This window comes from Caretta caretta, chromosome 3, assembly GCF_965140235.1.
Source record: "Caretta caretta isolate rCarCar2 chromosome 3, rCarCar1.hap1, whole genome shotgun sequence".
Lineage (NCBI taxonomy): Eukaryota > Metazoa > Chordata > Testudines > Cheloniidae > Caretta > Caretta caretta.
The window spans coordinates 2,733,967-2,751,218 of NC_134208.1; the positions used below are offsets into that span (position 1 = coordinate 2,733,967).

General features: G+C 43.5%; 1 protein-coding gene across 6 annotated transcripts in view; it reads right to left on the reverse strand.

Moving 5' to 3' along the window:
• Positions 1 to 3,606: 3,606 nt before the first annotated feature.
• ASXL2 (ASXL transcriptional regulator 2) overlaps positions 3,607 to 17,252 on the reverse strand; it is a 246,614-nt gene continuing 232,968 nt past the window's right edge. For all 6 annotated transcript variants that reach the window (XM_048846047.2, XM_048846048.2, XM_075126275.1 and 3 more), the window contains 3 exons: positions 14,807 to 14,912; positions 11,877 to 12,606; positions 3,607 to 11,395 (listed from right to left, as the gene is read on the reverse strand). In XM_048846047.2, the coding sequence (XP_048702004.2) occupies positions 8,930 to 11,395; positions 11,877 to 12,606; positions 14,807 to 14,912 (3,302 nt within the window). In that variant the 3' untranslated portion in view covers positions 3,607 to 8,929. The remainder of the gene's footprint in view (positions 11,396 to 11,876; positions 12,607 to 14,806; positions 14,913 to 17,252) is intronic.

The following is a 17,252-nucleotide window of genomic DNA, read 5'->3' on the forward strand; positions in this document are numbered from 1 at the left end:
CTTAATCTGCAATAAGACATAAGCCACAAGGCAGGCTTTCGCTTTTCAAAGTGCTACCTCCAAAGGACACACATATCTCAAAGTGACAAGATACAAATATGCTGTTTTTAGCACTCCTCAGATCCTTTTTAATGCTGGTGAGAAGTTAAGGTGGAATCTTATACAGCAGACCCCGAAGCAGACTTTTAAAATTATTTTTATTTTTCATTTGGGGAGAGAATCAGTTTACTAGAATGAACTCTGCCAATCTGCAAAGCTGCCATATTACGGGCCACACATCTCTCTGCTGTGATTGCTGGTTTAATGGAATTGACCCATTACGTTTTTTTAAATGCCTGGAAATTGTGTCATTTCCTCATTAAGGAGGAGAGTGAATTACAATAATCTTACTGTTCAGGTCAAACTTATCACTGGATAACAGAAAATGACAGGTTTCTTATTTGACTACTACTTAGTTAAGTTTGATTGCTTGACTCTGCTAGTTTGCAAAGGGACTATTTCAGAATCAAATTGCCAACGGGCTGCATCAGCCATCAGCTCACTTTTCCCAGTGTTGGGGCTGGAGTTCAGCTGTGATGTCCTACTATAAAAGACCAAACCCAGGACTATTACACTCTTGGCACAGCTTTTTGCATAGAAACACTAATCAGCCTCTGAGAAGTGCAACTGAAAGAAAACCCAGAGGGGAAAAGTTGGCTTCTAAGTTTTAAACGGGGCAGGAAGGGATGGGAGCTGCAGCAGTACCAGCAGGACTAGGAATGTTTAGACAAAGTGCAGATCAAAACAACACATACTGTATATTTGTTTCTAACCCATATATTTTAAATATTAAAACAAATATAAAAACTGTAACTCCACATCAGGGTTGTGGTAACTCAAACTTTGTTCTCAAAATTCATGTCACCAGAATCCTGAGATGGACTTACAGCCTTTGTAGGTACATTTATGTAAAATATAGTTGTATATACACACACACACATATACACTCTAGTTATAGATACGTAGACACACCCAAACAGTGTCACCTTCTTCTAGTGCAGCTGTTTAGAGTGAAAACCCCTTTGAATGTGCAGACTGCAAGTCAGAGAAAGAAAGATAAAATGACTTTATTAAAAAATGATCTCACTCTGTGTATGTAAATAGAGGCCTGGCATATTTGGGGGTGTTTGGAAAATAATCTTAACAATAACAAAACTGTCTGTCTTTGAGTTTTCTTTAAAGTCAAACCCTTAACACAAATCAAATAGCTTTTTTGCATTCAATGTCCCTTCCCACAAACCCCGATCACAGAGAGTTTTTGTGAACACAATTCTTGTTTATCAGAGAGATTCCAGCAGTTGCGGCAGAGCGGTTTGGGCTATGGTAAACACAGTGGCTCCAATTTGGGGTACATTTGAGGTGAGCGCAGCACCTCCAAAAGGTGAAGGGGCAAAGTGTCTGTGTTTCACCTTTATGCACCAGATTCTGGAGCCTTCTGTCAGCCCAGAACAGCCAAAGTGCAGCAAGTTCTAGCCATGCCTCCTCCCTTGCTCAGTATTGCCCCACACCAGGGACTGACAGAGTCAATTCTGTCTCTCTTATGCCACCAAGGGGAGACCTTTCCTGCTGGGGAGATTTGCTAGCTTTACAGCCCCTGTATGTCTGCAGAGTTGGTGTCTGGGGGACAGAGGAAGGCCCAGAATTGGAGCCACTGATCAAAAGGGCAGCAACTTAAATGTACTGTGTTCTTGAATGATTGGGTTAATCTAACCCTGAACATTGCCATAAGAGCTTTACTCTTTATGCATCTGTGATGTAATAATGGGGTGTGGGGGAATGGATGTGATATTACAATACAAATCAGCGGTGACACATACACTATGGACTTTAGTCTAATCCTGTAAGGTGCATTGCAACCTCAGCTGCCACTGATTTCAATGGTAATTGAAGATGCTGAGCACTTCACAGGTTTGGGGCCACTATTAGGTAAACTGCACTGGATGTGCTGTATATAATGCACATGTATCATAGCTGATTGTTCAGGTAGTCTGCAGCCACCTATCATTTCCCTTCTAACTAGAATTTTGTCTTTTTTATATTCATATAATTTGTGATCTTGTACCTCTGGGAATTCTTGTGTCCAAGTTACAGCATCTTGGAAACAGAATTCCTATGATGAATGTTGCCAGCAGTCTCAGCAGATTTACTAGTGCTTCCCCTTAGGGAGTTTTCTAGGGGTCCTGCCCAAGTATAGTAGAAGAAAACCCATTCCATCTTCCAGTAGTGACTGATGGCACACATCACTCTCTACAGTGATATTGGACCCAAGATCCTAGAAAAGAAAACTCGTTAAGAGAGTGTTGCCTTGAAATCCCAAATATACTGAGGCTCTTGGCAAGTTGTATTCATTCCCCATCTGCGCTATCAGAGGACGACATAAGAATTAAACTATTAGCTACATTTATTAAAATTCTAATGGTTGCTTTTGATTTTAGTTGAGTAGCTTTGTACCACTATGTCTCTTCGGCAGTGCTTGTATAAAGCTCCACCTCAACTCCTTGTCTTCTCACCATTGATTGTTCCACGATAGGACAGAACATAAACGGACACACAAACAGGACACAAGACTGAAAAAAAAATTCTGTGCTGTATTTCTAAAACAGCTAACCTAGTCCAATTCATTCGCTGCGGCGCGTCAAGCTTTTTTGCTACCCTACAATCTGCTGCAGCAGCAACTGCTGCAATGGCAAGAGGCAGTGCTCCTCTCTCTCTCTTTTACATTAATACATAGGTAGGAACTCCAACCAGCTCCAATATTTTTAATACAATTAAACGTAAAATAAAAGAATATATGAAGTACATACAGTATATTTATATACATATTTATTTCAAATACTTAAAATTCTTATGTAAAATATGATTCTTCTATATTATTTGTGAAAAAATACGACTTTTAAAATGGTGTCACCTTGAATTTTCTATACATACCCTCTATTCCAATTTAAGTCCCTTTTAAAAAGGCAAAAGACAGACAAAAGTTTATCATCTTCTAAATCATGTTTACAAGCCTTGTGGCCAAACAAAATGAAAGAGCATCTGGTAAACACTATTGGATTTTTGTTTTAAGAATCCCCACTTTTATTGCATTAATGGAAAACCCAAGTGCTTTCAGTTCCCCTGCCAGGGAAATCGTCTCGGCCCTGCTGAGAAACTGCACACACACAATACCCTGTATATCTAGTTCACAAATCTTCCTTTGTCATTTTTTACACAAATATTAAAATATATATTACTTAAAATATATTACTGTAAGCTCTTAAAATTGATCTTCTTTTGTATCAAACGTATAGCATTAAAAAAAAGTAACAAAGAAAACTCATTGTCATCCTAGCAAACATTTGAGCCGTTCTCCCTGCTGGTAGCAACAGGACTTGAAGTTTTTAAGAGATTCTCTCTCACCCATGCTGGTTTCATGCACTCTGGATTAATTACAGGTTTCAGAGTAGCAGCCGTGTTAGTCTGTATTCGCAAAAAGAAAAGGAGGACTTGTGGCACCTTAGAGACTAACCAATTTATCTGAGCATCAGCTTTCGTGAGCTACAGCTCACATCATCCGATGAAGTGAGCTGTAGCTCACGAAAGCTGATGCTCAGATAAATTGGTTAGTCTCTAAGGTGCCACAAGTCCTCCTTTTCTTTCTCGATTAATTGAAGATAGTTTCCAGAGCTGTGAGGTGCCACAGGCAGTAACTTCCTAACAAAGGGCTCCTTCCCTCCTGTGATAAAAGCCATGCTAGCTGCAGCAGCTGGCAACACCCAAACGGGAGGATGCCACCCCTTGTCCTCCCACCTCCACTGTAACAGTCACGTTTTCAGAAGTGATCTTCAATTTTGAGTACTCCATCTAACACCCTTAGGCCTGATTTTCGGAGGTGCTGAAAGCTGGAATTGTGGACACTCCGCAGAATCCAGTCCCCAGGATTGAGGCATCCTAAAACTGGTGGCTACTTTTGAAAAATTACTCTAACGAAGATTACTCTAAATTAAATGCGGAAAGCCTTCCTCATTGGACTAAAGCAAACACAACCCAGTTCCAATTACAGTGTCCAGCGCTGCCTCCTTTACTCACATGTATATTCTTGTATTCCACAGGACCACTCATGAGAATGAGAAAGAACTGGGCCCATAATGTTCTTAACAGCCTCTAGAACAATTTAAATGGACGTAATTTAAGCAGTAATGACAAGCAGTGAGGACATCTGGCAGTTACTCATCTGTCCAATAATTAACTTTCAGGAAATGGCTTCCTTAACATTTTTACTGTTGCAAACCTAAGTACAACTCTGCTGATAGGGTCCATCATTTACATAGTATCAGTCTTTTCCTCACGTTTAAAAAGAGACATTGTCAACCTAAAAACAAGTTTCCTTCCCTGTTACTAATGCTATCTCAGAAACTTGAAAATCATTTCTAAGATTCCATTTACTTCTCCATTCATGGAATGTGTATATAAAAGTATTTATTCTTTGCACTGAACTGTGAAATCAGACTGATCAGTTTCACTTTCTGGTTCTCATGCTGCAGGGTCTGTATTGCAATCCAAGCAGGGGAAGATTTAAATCTAAATAACCTTTTCTTGTTGTAATGTTTTATGTCACAAACATTGCTTTGACATTAGGTGTTGTAAAATAGTTTGGGTATTCTATTTTACATTGGCATTTATTATAAAGTGCTATTGGATGCCAAAGCCAAAACTGTTACGTCTAGATTACTCCACAATGTCCCTTGACTAACAGTAGCCAATAGGAAAGGTTTGTTATTTTGCTGGAGGAAACATTTTAGGACAGATGATTAGAAAGAACTGGGGCTGAAGGGAAAAGTCTTAGCACCAAGACTGCTGACTAACAAAGGGAATATTCCTACTTTGGCTTCAGGTTTTCCTATCTGAAACAACTGTTATTCAATACCCAGCATTGTGAAATGTGCAAAGCTGTCATGGTTTTTGGCAGACCTATTCTTGTTGAAATGTTCAGTAATCCAAACCCCATCCTTTCTAATGGTTACCTAGCTGCTTAATGCCCGCTGGTGAACCTAGGGATACTGTTCTATCAAGTTCCAGATAAAGAGCTTGTTTAATTGTGGTGAGATCAAAACCTTCCAGCCAAGAGGATTCATCATATTGGGAAGGGGTAGCAACAGTAAAACTATTGACCCAACCAAATATAGCTAAGGCACTAAACTGAGCTGTAAACCTCTAGATCATCATCTAATAAGGTTATAGTGACCACTAAAAGGATCTGTGGAGTCCTACTGACATCTCAGTGGTCATTACAAATCCAAACTGGACACTTACTAGATCTAGTTCCCTTCTTGCTGGGATAATGACTCTGTAAAGTAATTCAGTTCCTGAAGTAGTATTTCATGCAACAGCAGCTACTTATGACTCACAAGCAGCATCTCACAGAGAGAAATAGGTGAACAGAACATGGGAAGCCAGACATACAAACTCCACCTGAGGTGACACCACAAATTTTAAGGGAATTAAGGTTGGAATCAAAATTAGGGGCTTTACTTCTATTTTAAAATATACTGCTGAAAACAAAACTTCAGGTCTTTTAAAGTGAAAGTTGCAACAGGCATAAAATCCCAACCAACACAAACTGGCCCACAGGCCACTTTGTGCTGTTCCCTCAATGTCTTCTACTCCCTTCTTATGAGGCTTGTCAACCTAGGAAAATTGCACCTGTATAAACTAGGGTGTGGATTTAAAAACCGATATACCAATATAACTCCCCCTGGATGTCACTATTATTCTGGTGTAAGGGCTTGTCTACATAACCTCCAGTTTGGAATATGGGGTGTGAATTGCAGTAGTCACTAGCATGACAAGCTGTAACTCCCCTGCACAGACCATGTGGGCGAGAACTAAAAGGTACCTAGTCTGTGTTTTAACCAGGAGTAAGTCAACAAGAACTAGGTACTCTATAGTTCATGCCTGCAGCATCCAAACAGGGGAGTTACAGCATGTACAGCAAAGGGGTGCCTTTTTTGGTTTAGTATATGTCAGGTGGGAAGGAGTTATACCAGTATATATATTTATATATAAACAACATTATACCTATTCCCAATGGGGAGATCAAAAACTCGGTACACAGACTGGATATCAACTGACCTTAGACCAATTCGCAGGACAACCAGGCGTACAGTCATGAGTTTTGGAAGAAGGCTATAAAAGCTGCTGACCCTGATTGGGGAAGTGGCAAGGAAGAAGAAGATACATCATTATACCAGTATAACTGGTAAAACTTTCCTGTGTAGACAAGCCCTGAGATAGCAAGGAAACAGAAATGGATGTATGTCTCTCAGTGCTTCAGAGAACAGGAGTCTTGTTCATTTTAGTTACCAGTTAGCTGTGTGCATGATACCATAATGTCCATCTGACACGGTATTCCATAATTCAAAGGATGCTTCTTGCACCGGAGGAAAATTGGAAGTATTGCGTTACTACCCTAATGGGCCCTTGCTCTAGAATGCACTAGGTCGATAAAGCAAAAGTATACCTCTGTGACAGAATAAGTGGTTTTGCACGGCAGAAGCCAAAATGGTTCTTTTGCTTGGTTTGCTTTTTTGCATGCACACCCACATCACTAGCTATAGTATCTGGTATGTGCCAAATCTGGGGATATTGTTTGCTTACTGGTGAAATGCTGCTGACAGTGCACATTTGGCATGTCTCAAAAAACAAGGGGCTATTTTTGTTGGTGTTAATTTTTCTGCCATGGAGCAATGGATTTAAAAATATTTACCTAGGTACAATTAGGGGACATACTCCCCCAACAAATTTAGGATGAGCAAGACTGAAGATGGGAATATAATACAGTTTATGATATTTCACTGTTGATAATCTTGATTTGGAAGGTGGCACCCACAGACAGGCAGGGAGGGAGATATTTTCAGTATTGAGGGGTTAGGCACTCAACGTTTTCATCAACAAATAAATTGCCACCGTTCGATAAAATGCATTGTGTACAGTCATCTACATTGCCTACATTTAATAACAGCACCCCAGATACTCTTTTCATGTGAGGGGAAGGAGGAGGAGTACATTCAAACTGGAAAAAAAGCCCAAAGCTCTGAGAGGACTAGCTAATGGTGTATCTAATGATAACTTATCACACCTACTTTTTTAATATTGCTTCATTTTAAAAATGCCTTTGGATTAAAAGTGATTTCTATGCCCTTTCATCAAAAAGATACATGAATTTCTATCTAATCGACTTATTTGTTTCTCAAACAGAGACAACATGGACTGGATGCGATTCTTGAGACTGATGTTCTTTGCTGGGAAGAGGACTTTACCTATAGATAATCTAGTGCTTTGATATTGTGAAATTTGAGCTGGAGTATGCTTAACTCTCACACCATGGGAAGGGCTGGGTATTTAAGTACTTTACGGGTCAGCCTGTTACACATTCTTGTTGCTGAGATGATGGTGCTGTAATACCTGTTCAATTCTGATTGATTAATTTGGCAGACACTGTGAATATTAATGCTCTTGAGAGTGAAGGATTGATATCACTAGCTGCAACCTGGCATTAGGTAGGCCAGCTCTGGGTAATCTCCTCACACACAGCTTTGCCAGTAACCTCATTCATGACAGTAGCCCCCACTATGCCAGTCCTATGATCCCCACCTACTTCTGCCAGTGCTCCTCATTCTTGACTTGTGACTTCTACTGCTAGAATCCTGGGTCTCTGAGTAAAATGTGGAGATCAGGCCAAAGGATTTGATGTTTTGAAACTTGAAGAAATGTCCTCAGGGGACAATGATGCAGCCAACCCAACCCTTGGGTCCCATGCCTTACACTTAGCTAGATATATGATCTTTTCCATACATTAGCTTATTGTGGAGGTCTTCATTAGCCATGGCAAGCTTCCTGGCAAACAATATTTCAGCAGGTGTCATTTAGTGCATTTAACTTGTGTAATGTATTGTCCTGTTTGATGGTTGGAAACTGTGGGGGAGACACCTCAGTACTAAGACTGTAATGCCTCATAAAGCAAGTTTCTGACATGTAGTTCAATTCATATTAGAGATCTCTGCTTTAAATGGTCTCCTAGAGTTGCTGATAGTCACTAGTTGCTTTTTATTACTTGAGTTCTTGAAGATGATGACTACTATAGTTGCCTTTCCAATCTCCCAGAAGTAGTTGAGAACCATGGTGTTGCCTTCCCATGGACAATGTTATTGTAACTGATGAGTTGGAAAGGGGATGGTATGCAACCAAAAAACCCCAGCCACTATTGCACAACCCACTTTGGCTTCCAGAAACTTAGAGTCAGGGGGAAACTGATAGGCAACCATTTGAAAGGCTGTTATAAAACTAATGCCTCCCACTTCCCAATCATCTGAATGATCAAAAGACTGAGCCAACCCTGAACTGATGCTCCAAACCTCAAAGTTCTGTGCCAGATAGCATAAAGGCTTAAATCTTCTTGATCTCTCAGTTCTTTTAATTCTTCTTGTTCGTCTCTTTTGCTATGGAAAGACCAAGGGGCTAAAGTTTGGCTGGAAGTTCTGTCATCAATATAGAGCAGAGCTTAGGCTAACCAGGGATAGGGACTGATAGGAGGTGTGGTTAATGAATCTGCAGTACAAGTCAAACATTGTCTCCTAAAAGATTGAAAAAATAATTTTTAAACAAAATAATGTGACATATTTACATGATTCCTTAAGTGCAAACTCTTGTCACAATTCACATAGTTGAGCTCGCTTAGACTCACTATACAACAAGGTGCTCTTTCTTCAATGAACGAAGAACGCTACTCTGTATTCCTGATTCAGTAATGTGTCTCTTGTGCAAGGCAGTAAAACCCCTCTTTCTTCCTGCGAAGAATTTCAAAAGGAGGCACAAAACCAAGCCATCCTTCTCCTCATCTCATATGTCTCAGTTACCGTACTACAAGGCAGGAGACACAGAGCTTAGAGGGGCCAATGCAGTCGTCATGGCAGAAGGCACCACAACCCTTGCACATGATCATGGCTTTCAACCTGCAGTAGCATTTAGAAGGTGAATCCTCCATGTTGTTGTCATCACCAAAGGCTTGAACTGGGATGGTCTGATTGTGGTTGCCAGGGTTCATAGCCTGGCTGGCGGGAATGGTGGTTACAGTCACAGAGAAAGACATGACGTTCCCCATGCTACTGGCCAACTGATTGCACTCGGACAGCCCAGTCATGAGAGACCCTTGGTTTACGTCTGGAGAGGTGGAGACATTTATAGTGCCACTATAACTAGGACCAATGAGCTGTGCTGCAGTGTTTCCATATAGCTTTGAAGGGTGTGAATGGGAAAGTAGTGGAGGTTGCTGCAACACAGGGTCTGCAGATGGTGCAGAAGCGCTGTAAGCCTCAGGATTGCGGTGCATCATTTTTCCCCTCATAGCATGAGCCATTTGCTCCTGGGCTGCCTGAATTAAATCTCTTGCTAATGCAGTTCCATCAAACACCTGGCCTCCTGGGAACTGGTGAACACTCTCTGGGCGGGCTGCTGCTTGCTGAGATAAGACTGCCTCCTTCTTTACATTCTTTCTAACAGGCACATTGCAATCTGAAGAAGCGTTTACGCTTTGTGATACCTGTTCTCTTTCATGCTGGCCAGAGACCTGGGAAACCAGGGGTTCCTCTTTTACAATGATATGTTCATGTTCATCACCAGTACTCTCATCATCTGCATCTTCTTCAGCACTGCTACTACCATTGCCAGCTATTTCTTCACATTCCCCACATTCTATTTTTGGATCATTAGAAGGATCATGCAGACACAAGCGGTTCTCAGGATTCATGGACAGACCTCTCCTGAAACTCTCCGAGCCGCGACCATAGGTGGAAATATTCAGCAGGTAATGGCCAGACATAGCAGGCTTGGATGTCCTCCTGCCCATGAAACCCAGCATGAATCTCTGACTGGTGGAGCTGTTGTCTAACTGGAAACCTGAGTGAACGAGGCTGAGCTGTGAAGGCTGCAGGACTGAAAACAGATTCTGCCTCTGGACCCGCTTGATAAGAGTCTGAAGGATCTGCTCTTGAGTGGCTTTGTCGAGTGCCTCTTGGCACTGGTATTGGTCAATACTAGTGCTCCTCAAGTCCTTTCCGGAGAAGAGGGGAAATGTCCTTGGAACATGGGGCAGCTGCCTGCTTGGGAAAAATATCTTTCCAAGTTGTTGCATGGCTAAATTTGATTGTCTCTCGCCACTTTCCCCTCCAGAGCCATTCCCAGCTGTGCTTGTGGCACTGGAAAATGCCGACTCTTTTGATTCATTTGGAGCTAGTGGGACAGTTTTCATTTCTACTTTGGTGAGAGGCTTAGGCATGATTAGTTCCATTGGGACATCTTTACCTTGGAGCAGCTGGGTGACCAAAGGATTGTTAGCAGGAATACTGGAGCTCGTCTTCAGGAGGGGCCCACTTGTGCTCAAGGGAGCTAGATGTACTTTAAGGCTAGGGGCTACTGACAAAGTGCTATAGGATGGAGTAGATATAGTAGATGCTACCACAACACCAGCCTGAGTTTCTGAGGTTACCGCTGTCAGCGAAGACATCAGAGGGGAAAGAGGTTTGCTCTTAGGAATACTTAAGCTGGTCTCTTCTGTGGTAGTAAGTGCTGACTTAGTCACATTTTTGTCAGTACCTGCTCTGGATACATTGACATAGACTGCTTCATCCCTGACAGGCGGTGCCCCTGAGATCTGGCTTAGACCTGCTGGAGCTGAAGGTGCTCTCTCTTGTCTGTCATTACTGAGAGTATATATGTGGCTTGAGACCACAGATGGTCTGGAAACCTGACTTACAGTCACATTGGGAGGGCTCACTTTTATTCTGTTCATTTTCTCTAATGCTGGTGGGGCTGGTGATGACGAATCTTTGCCTCCGTTGCTGGTTGCAGTTCTGGATTGTACTGTGGGCGTTTGCTGTAGTTGTGCTCTAGAGACACTGAGAGGGGATGTCCACTCCGTGGCCTGGGTCTCCGCTTGGGAATGGGACGCTGGACAATGGGGAAAAGGCCTTCTCGTACTTCCCCCGCTTCCAGTTCCTGCCAGTTCCAGTGCACTGCCTTTAATTCCAGTTTCATTGGTTCCACTTGCTGCTGTACCACTCTTCTCCGCTCTTCCTCCCCCGCCTGGACCACCACCACCTCCTGGGCCGGGCCCTGGGACGGCTCCCCCATTGGAGGCGGCGGCAGCGGCGGCGGCTGCAGCAGCTGCCCTCTGGGCCTTGGCCAGCTGGGCTTTTGCTTTGATGTCTGCCAAAGTTCTGGCCCCTGTTCTTCCAGGACTGGTGACAGAGGTTGGAAAGCAAGCCCTGGGAGAGACCTGGCTAGCAAGAAATGGCATCGGGGAGATTCTGGAGACAGGAATCTGGAAAAAAGTAGGAAAGAGACACCACTGAGCGGAAGGAAATTTTCTATCCACAAATTCTAAACCTGCAGCATTCAGAAATCTATACATTAAGACAAATCCTTAGTAGTCTTCAGTTAAATTAAATGGAAAAAATGGCTGGTAAAGATTTTTTAAAAACAAACTATCTAATTTAATCCTGTGGTACCAACTTGTGAAGGGGCTTTCACAACTGTGCCACTCTATTGACCTGAAATACCCTCTGACAAGAGTGCATGTGTTAGAGAGCTTTATTTAACCTAATCAGCAGGCCAGCAGACTCCCGTGGCCACATAGCAGGTCTTGGTATTCCTGTATCAACTACTTTCATTACTATAACATGAAAGTAGTGGGATTTACATGGACAGTTGAAATCAAAATAGACACAAAACATTTTTGTAAGAGTTACCAGTGGAAGTGGCCTGTACAACCCCATGATGGACTTGGCTCCAGTTTCCTTTACCTTGAGTGGGGGAACCTTTCGCCCCTGTGCCCCCTCCCCAGCCACAGGAAAGGACTGTGGTTGGGTCCGAAATGACTGCTGGTACTGGCAGTTGTCCATGATTCGTGGCTTTTTTTCAGGACTGATCGGTGCTTCTTCCTGACTCTCTGACTTCCTCTTGAGGCCCTCAGCACTGACATCCATTTGTTCAGTTGCAGGGGGTTCCTTTTTAGGTGTCTGCTGGGGAGTCACTTGACTCGCCATGCTTGCCACTGCTTCGCCTGCTTTGGGGCTCTTTGGTTTGTTTGGGGCCAAGGCTGAGGTGCTTGTGTTCCCCTTTCCTGACAGATCCTTGGATGGAGTGTGCTGTCTTTCTTCTTCTGGTTTCTGACAAGAGGCAGCTTGTGGCTTCGCTTGCATGGATCCCTCAGTACCCTTCAGAGGCCTAGAGAGAGTTTGGTCATTAAGTTTCGGTGCATTGTTAGCTGAGGAATTTACAGATGCTGCAGGTTTGCCTATTTGGAGATGCACATCTTCTCTTCTTTCCGCTCCTCCTTTTTTCACTGCTGGTGGTGGTACCTGCACCGCCTGTGGTTTAGACTCTGACAGAGGAGTTCTCTCTTCTTTTCTGGGTGGTGCCTTGGAGACTAGCATGCATTTCATCTGTTCAGCTGGTGGATTCCTGGCCTGTGTGTCAGGCGTGCTGGTGTATGTTGTCAGTCTCTTGGATTCTTCAGGACTCATTCCAGAACTAACAAGAAAGAAGAAAAAATATGTGTTGTAAAACGTATGTCTGAAAAAAGCATTCTTTTGCCATGAAAATGGGGGCAGCGGGTTCTGTATCCATATGAGAACCTAAAGAAACACTTCACACATGTCATTTCCCCTGATTTTAAGACCACCATTTTTGATGCTCTTCATTGTAGCTATCACTCTTCCAACCCACACAGAACTTAATGGTCCTGCACCGGCGCTCTTTAAAAATCAACCAAAAGGGCCCTGTTACATGGCTCTCCTTCTACACAGATGCTAATTATCCCAGGTCACAAACTGAGAAGGATTTGACCAATGGTTAAACTGTATAGCAGTAGGAGACTCCAACAAACCCACAGGACTTCCCCCTGGCTCCCCTGGAGTTCACAAAAAGGATCTGGAAATGGATACAACCCCCCAGGAGAGTGCACCGTTTTTTTTCAGCATTTTGTGTAGTACTGAAGCACCCTCAGTCTAAAAAAGTTAATGAATAAACTTCCTCCAGGAGAGCACTTCTGTTTGCAGATGATTAAAGATCTCCACACCTAATATCTTTCTCAACCCTGTACCCTCATGAAACTGGGAGCTTCTCACTAGGCAGCCCCTAATCCCCCACCAGCCTGGGTAACAAATGAACAAGCTGGAAATCTGAACGTGAATTCCCAGAAAAACAGCTGATGCAGCATTCATCCCCAGCACACAAACTTGGTCAGTGGCATGAATAAAAAGCCAAATGTCTACTGAAGCCAGAGAGCACCATGGGATTGATTCCTACCAGCCCAATGATAACGAACGTGATTTTAAACCCTTTCTCACGTTAGTTTCATAACCATTGTCTTTTTCAAGAGGATACTCTTGGCAGACAGAGATGTCATGTGGTACAACAGTATCCATTTCTGAGAAGTGCAGAAATCAGACCTGCAGCTCCCTCCAATCCTGCCCTTGTACAAGGAATCTCCATTAGTGTGTTGTCCCTACTGCAGGGGTATCATTTACTACAGGCCAAGAGGGGCAGTTGCCCTCCCCAGATCTTGGTCTGCTCCCCTCCCCCGACTTTTCATAGGTCTATATTCTTCATGATGTCTTCCACTTTTGGTTCACCTCATACTTTTCAGGATATATTATAATCACATAGAATGTTCTATATGCTGACAACCCCTCCCCCCCATAAGAATTTTTCTGAAATAATGCCCCTGCTGCAAGAACCTGGAGACACTGCAGGAAAGGACACTTGACTTTTTAGTGAAGTCCACTCTTGTCAAGTGTATTTTAAACAAGGGCTTAACCTTTCGGGCAGTTTCCCAAACGAAGACCTCATCTCTATCAGCCAGCGCCTGCTGCCCCACATCCGTCTGTGTCACTAACCCACCAGAACTTGGGCACTCTCATGATCATGAGAATAAGGTTTGGCGCAGCCCAAGCTCCATGTGGGTTAAAGCAGCACAGATGAATGGGGCAGAAGGCGAGGTGATGTCCCAGAGCTGAGCAGAGCTCCTCATCATTGAAGTTCTGTAGCGAGATGAACACTTTATTGATTATTTTTACAATATCAATCCTACCTCTGTTCTTTTAACTTTCTTATAGCATACAGCTACTGATCGAGAAACCTGAAATGTCCTGCAAACCCTCATCCCTAAGTGGGGAGGCAAGCTGCTTGTAACTAGGAATAAGTCAGACAGAAAAATCTGTGAAATCCACACCATACTTATTCTGAGAGTTCAGCTCAACAGCGTGTGAATCAAGACAATAGGGAATTCACAGGGTTCTGCATAGCTGCGGAACATGTGAAGGTCAAAAATCACAATCAAAGACAAAGTAAATATCAAATAAATTAGTTGGCTGGAATATGCCAAGAGAACCTTAAGAGATGGACCTTCCAAAACTGTGAGGATGGGGGTGGGGAAGAGAGCTGTGAAGCCTAGACTACATCCACCACTACAGCAGGCAAGAAACACTAAAGCTAGATTGGATAGAGCACTGGAAACCATGCTTTAGGGAACAACCCAGCACAGACCAGGAATTAACTAGATGACCTAATAGGTCTTTTCTGTGATTCCATTACAGCCAGATGGAGTTGACCCTCGATCAACCTAGAAGCCCAGTGAAAAAGAGGGTCCCATGAAAGAAAATGAGCTCCGAATTCTGGGAACTGGTGCCTCAGGACATGCCATGAGAGAAAAGACAATCCAGGTTCCTACCTTTGACCATAGTAACTCTCAAAGAATCGTTCCTTCCATAGCTCCACCTTCTTCTCCTTTTCAATCTCCTGCCGTATTCTCAGTTGCATTTCTGGGGTGAACTCACCTGCAGTACACAAAGAGGGATATCAGCAAGAAGGTCAATCAATAAGAAGAATTAGGCCAATTGCAATCATAAGAGACAGCCAGACTTCAGGATCCCTGTCATTTTTTAGATAAACCAGTGCATTGGGAACTAGTTCAGCAAGGTTTCTTTTACAGGCTATATATTATTACAGATGTAACACAATGGCCTTGACTTGCAACTATTAGTTTACTCGTACTGTCTTTCAAGAGGGGATGTAAAACCAAGGCCTTGTGGTCATTTAAGAATCCTATGGCAGTATTTGCAGTTAATAGGGATTAAGCCTCAAATGTCCTAACAAATTCCAGCTTGGGTACTTGCATTCTGCCTCTTTAAATTCCCCTTTCAATTTCAGCTATAAATAGGATTATTCTTTACTTCCTGTTCTAAACTATAGGGTAGTGTTGCTGGGTGCCATTAAACCACTTTTGTAGTCCAGAGGTGGCTGCACTCCATGCCTAGTGAAATATCAATAATGTTATTTAATTTTACAACTCTGCCTGTCATAAAAGTTAAAAATAAACTATCAAAACATGTCAAGTAAATCTAAAAACCTTCCCACATCAGAATATACCCCTCCCCATTATTCCTCCTCTGCCAATCAAATCCCCCCCCACAGGGGAAAAAAGGGCAGGGGGCTGGGAAAACAGCTGGGGTTTGCAGTGTTGTATGAAGCAAGACTTCGGCAGATCATGAGAAGGGAAGGAAATTCCTAAGCCAAGAACTCATAGACGCCAGCCCACTTCCATTTAAGCCACAGAGCTGTTAACTAAGGATCCATTGAGGATCCTAGCTGCCATGCTATTACACTATGAAAGCCACAGTTCTCTCAAATAGCCAAGACCCAATTCACTGAAGACTGTATAAATCAAAAATACTTTAACCTTCTTCTAGAAATCAGTTGGCAGCCATTGCAGATCACAGAGTAATGGGGTAGTGTGCTCTCTGTGTGGAAAATAAACAGTTGGTTGCCCTACAGTAGCGGTGGTTCTCTGATACGCTGCAGTCTGCGTGGCTCCCACTGTAGGTGCGCATGTGCCTCGCGTCAGGTAGGAATCTTTTCAAAGCCGCATGCGCACCCTGTGCCTCCTCATGCTCCTGTACAAGGGCATTAAAGGCAGAGCAACTGCAAGCCTTCCTCAGGCCCCTTGCAACTCAAAGCCTGGGATTTCTGAGTACTCCAAAAAGCAGGGAAGAAGGGTGGGTCATGTGATCCACCCCAAGTACAGCATCTCCAAGTATCACAGTTACTGTAGAGCACCGGTTCTCAAACTGCGGGTCAGGACCCCAGAGTGGGTCGTGACCCCATTTTAATGGGGTTGCCAGGGCTGGCTTAGACTTGCTGAGGCCTGGGGCCAGAGCCGAAGCCTGAGCCCCACTTCCCGGGTCCGAAGCTAAAGCTTGAGCCCCACCACCTGGGGCCAAAGCCAAAGCCTGAAGGGCTTCAGCCCTGGGCAGTGAGGCTCAGGTTACAGGTCCCCTGCCTGGGGCTGAAGCCCTTGGGCTTCGGGTTTGGCCTCCTCGGCCAGAGCAGTGAGGCTTGGGCTTTGGCCCCCGCACCTAGGGCGGTGGGGCTTGGGCAGGCTCAGGCTTCGGTCCCTGCTCCTGGGATCGTGTAGTAATGTTTGTTGTCAGAAGGGGGCTGCAGTGCAATGACGTTTGAGAGCCCCTGCTGTAGGGTAAGTAAGGGTTCTTTTTTCTTCAAGTGTGTGTCAGCGTGGATCCCACTGTAGGTGACTGGCAAGCAGTATTCTCTCGGGATGGGCGGAATGAGAAGTATTAACTGCATCAGTCAAACAGATTGAAATACTGCTTTCCCAAACTTGGCATCTGACCTAGCAGCTAAATCCTCAGACTGGCTGTTCTCTAAACCAATCAGATGAAGCTATAGGATGGTGGTACACAAAGCATGTTTCCACCACACTGTCATCCAGACAACGATGTATTGACATTCATAATTTTAGTACATCTCTGAAATAAAGCAATTGAGATAGAATAGTGCCTCACTTGCTTTGATAAACAACATCTTTGTATGCATTTAGAAGCAGTGGTCAGCATGCAGCCCAGGGGACAAATGACGCTCACATGTTTTGCAATGTGGCACATGGCTACCCTTTATTCTGTATAAAAGTGTGGCGCACAGAAACTGCCAGTTCCAATGACAGTGTGGCTTGGATGAAGATGGAATGTTTCACTCTGCTTACTTATAGCCTCTGCAGGTTCGCACCTGTGTATAAATGAAATTTATATGCAGGTTTTATAAGTGAACCATGTTTGGCCACCCCAGTTTAGTCCTTCTTTTCTAATGAGAACAGTGCATCT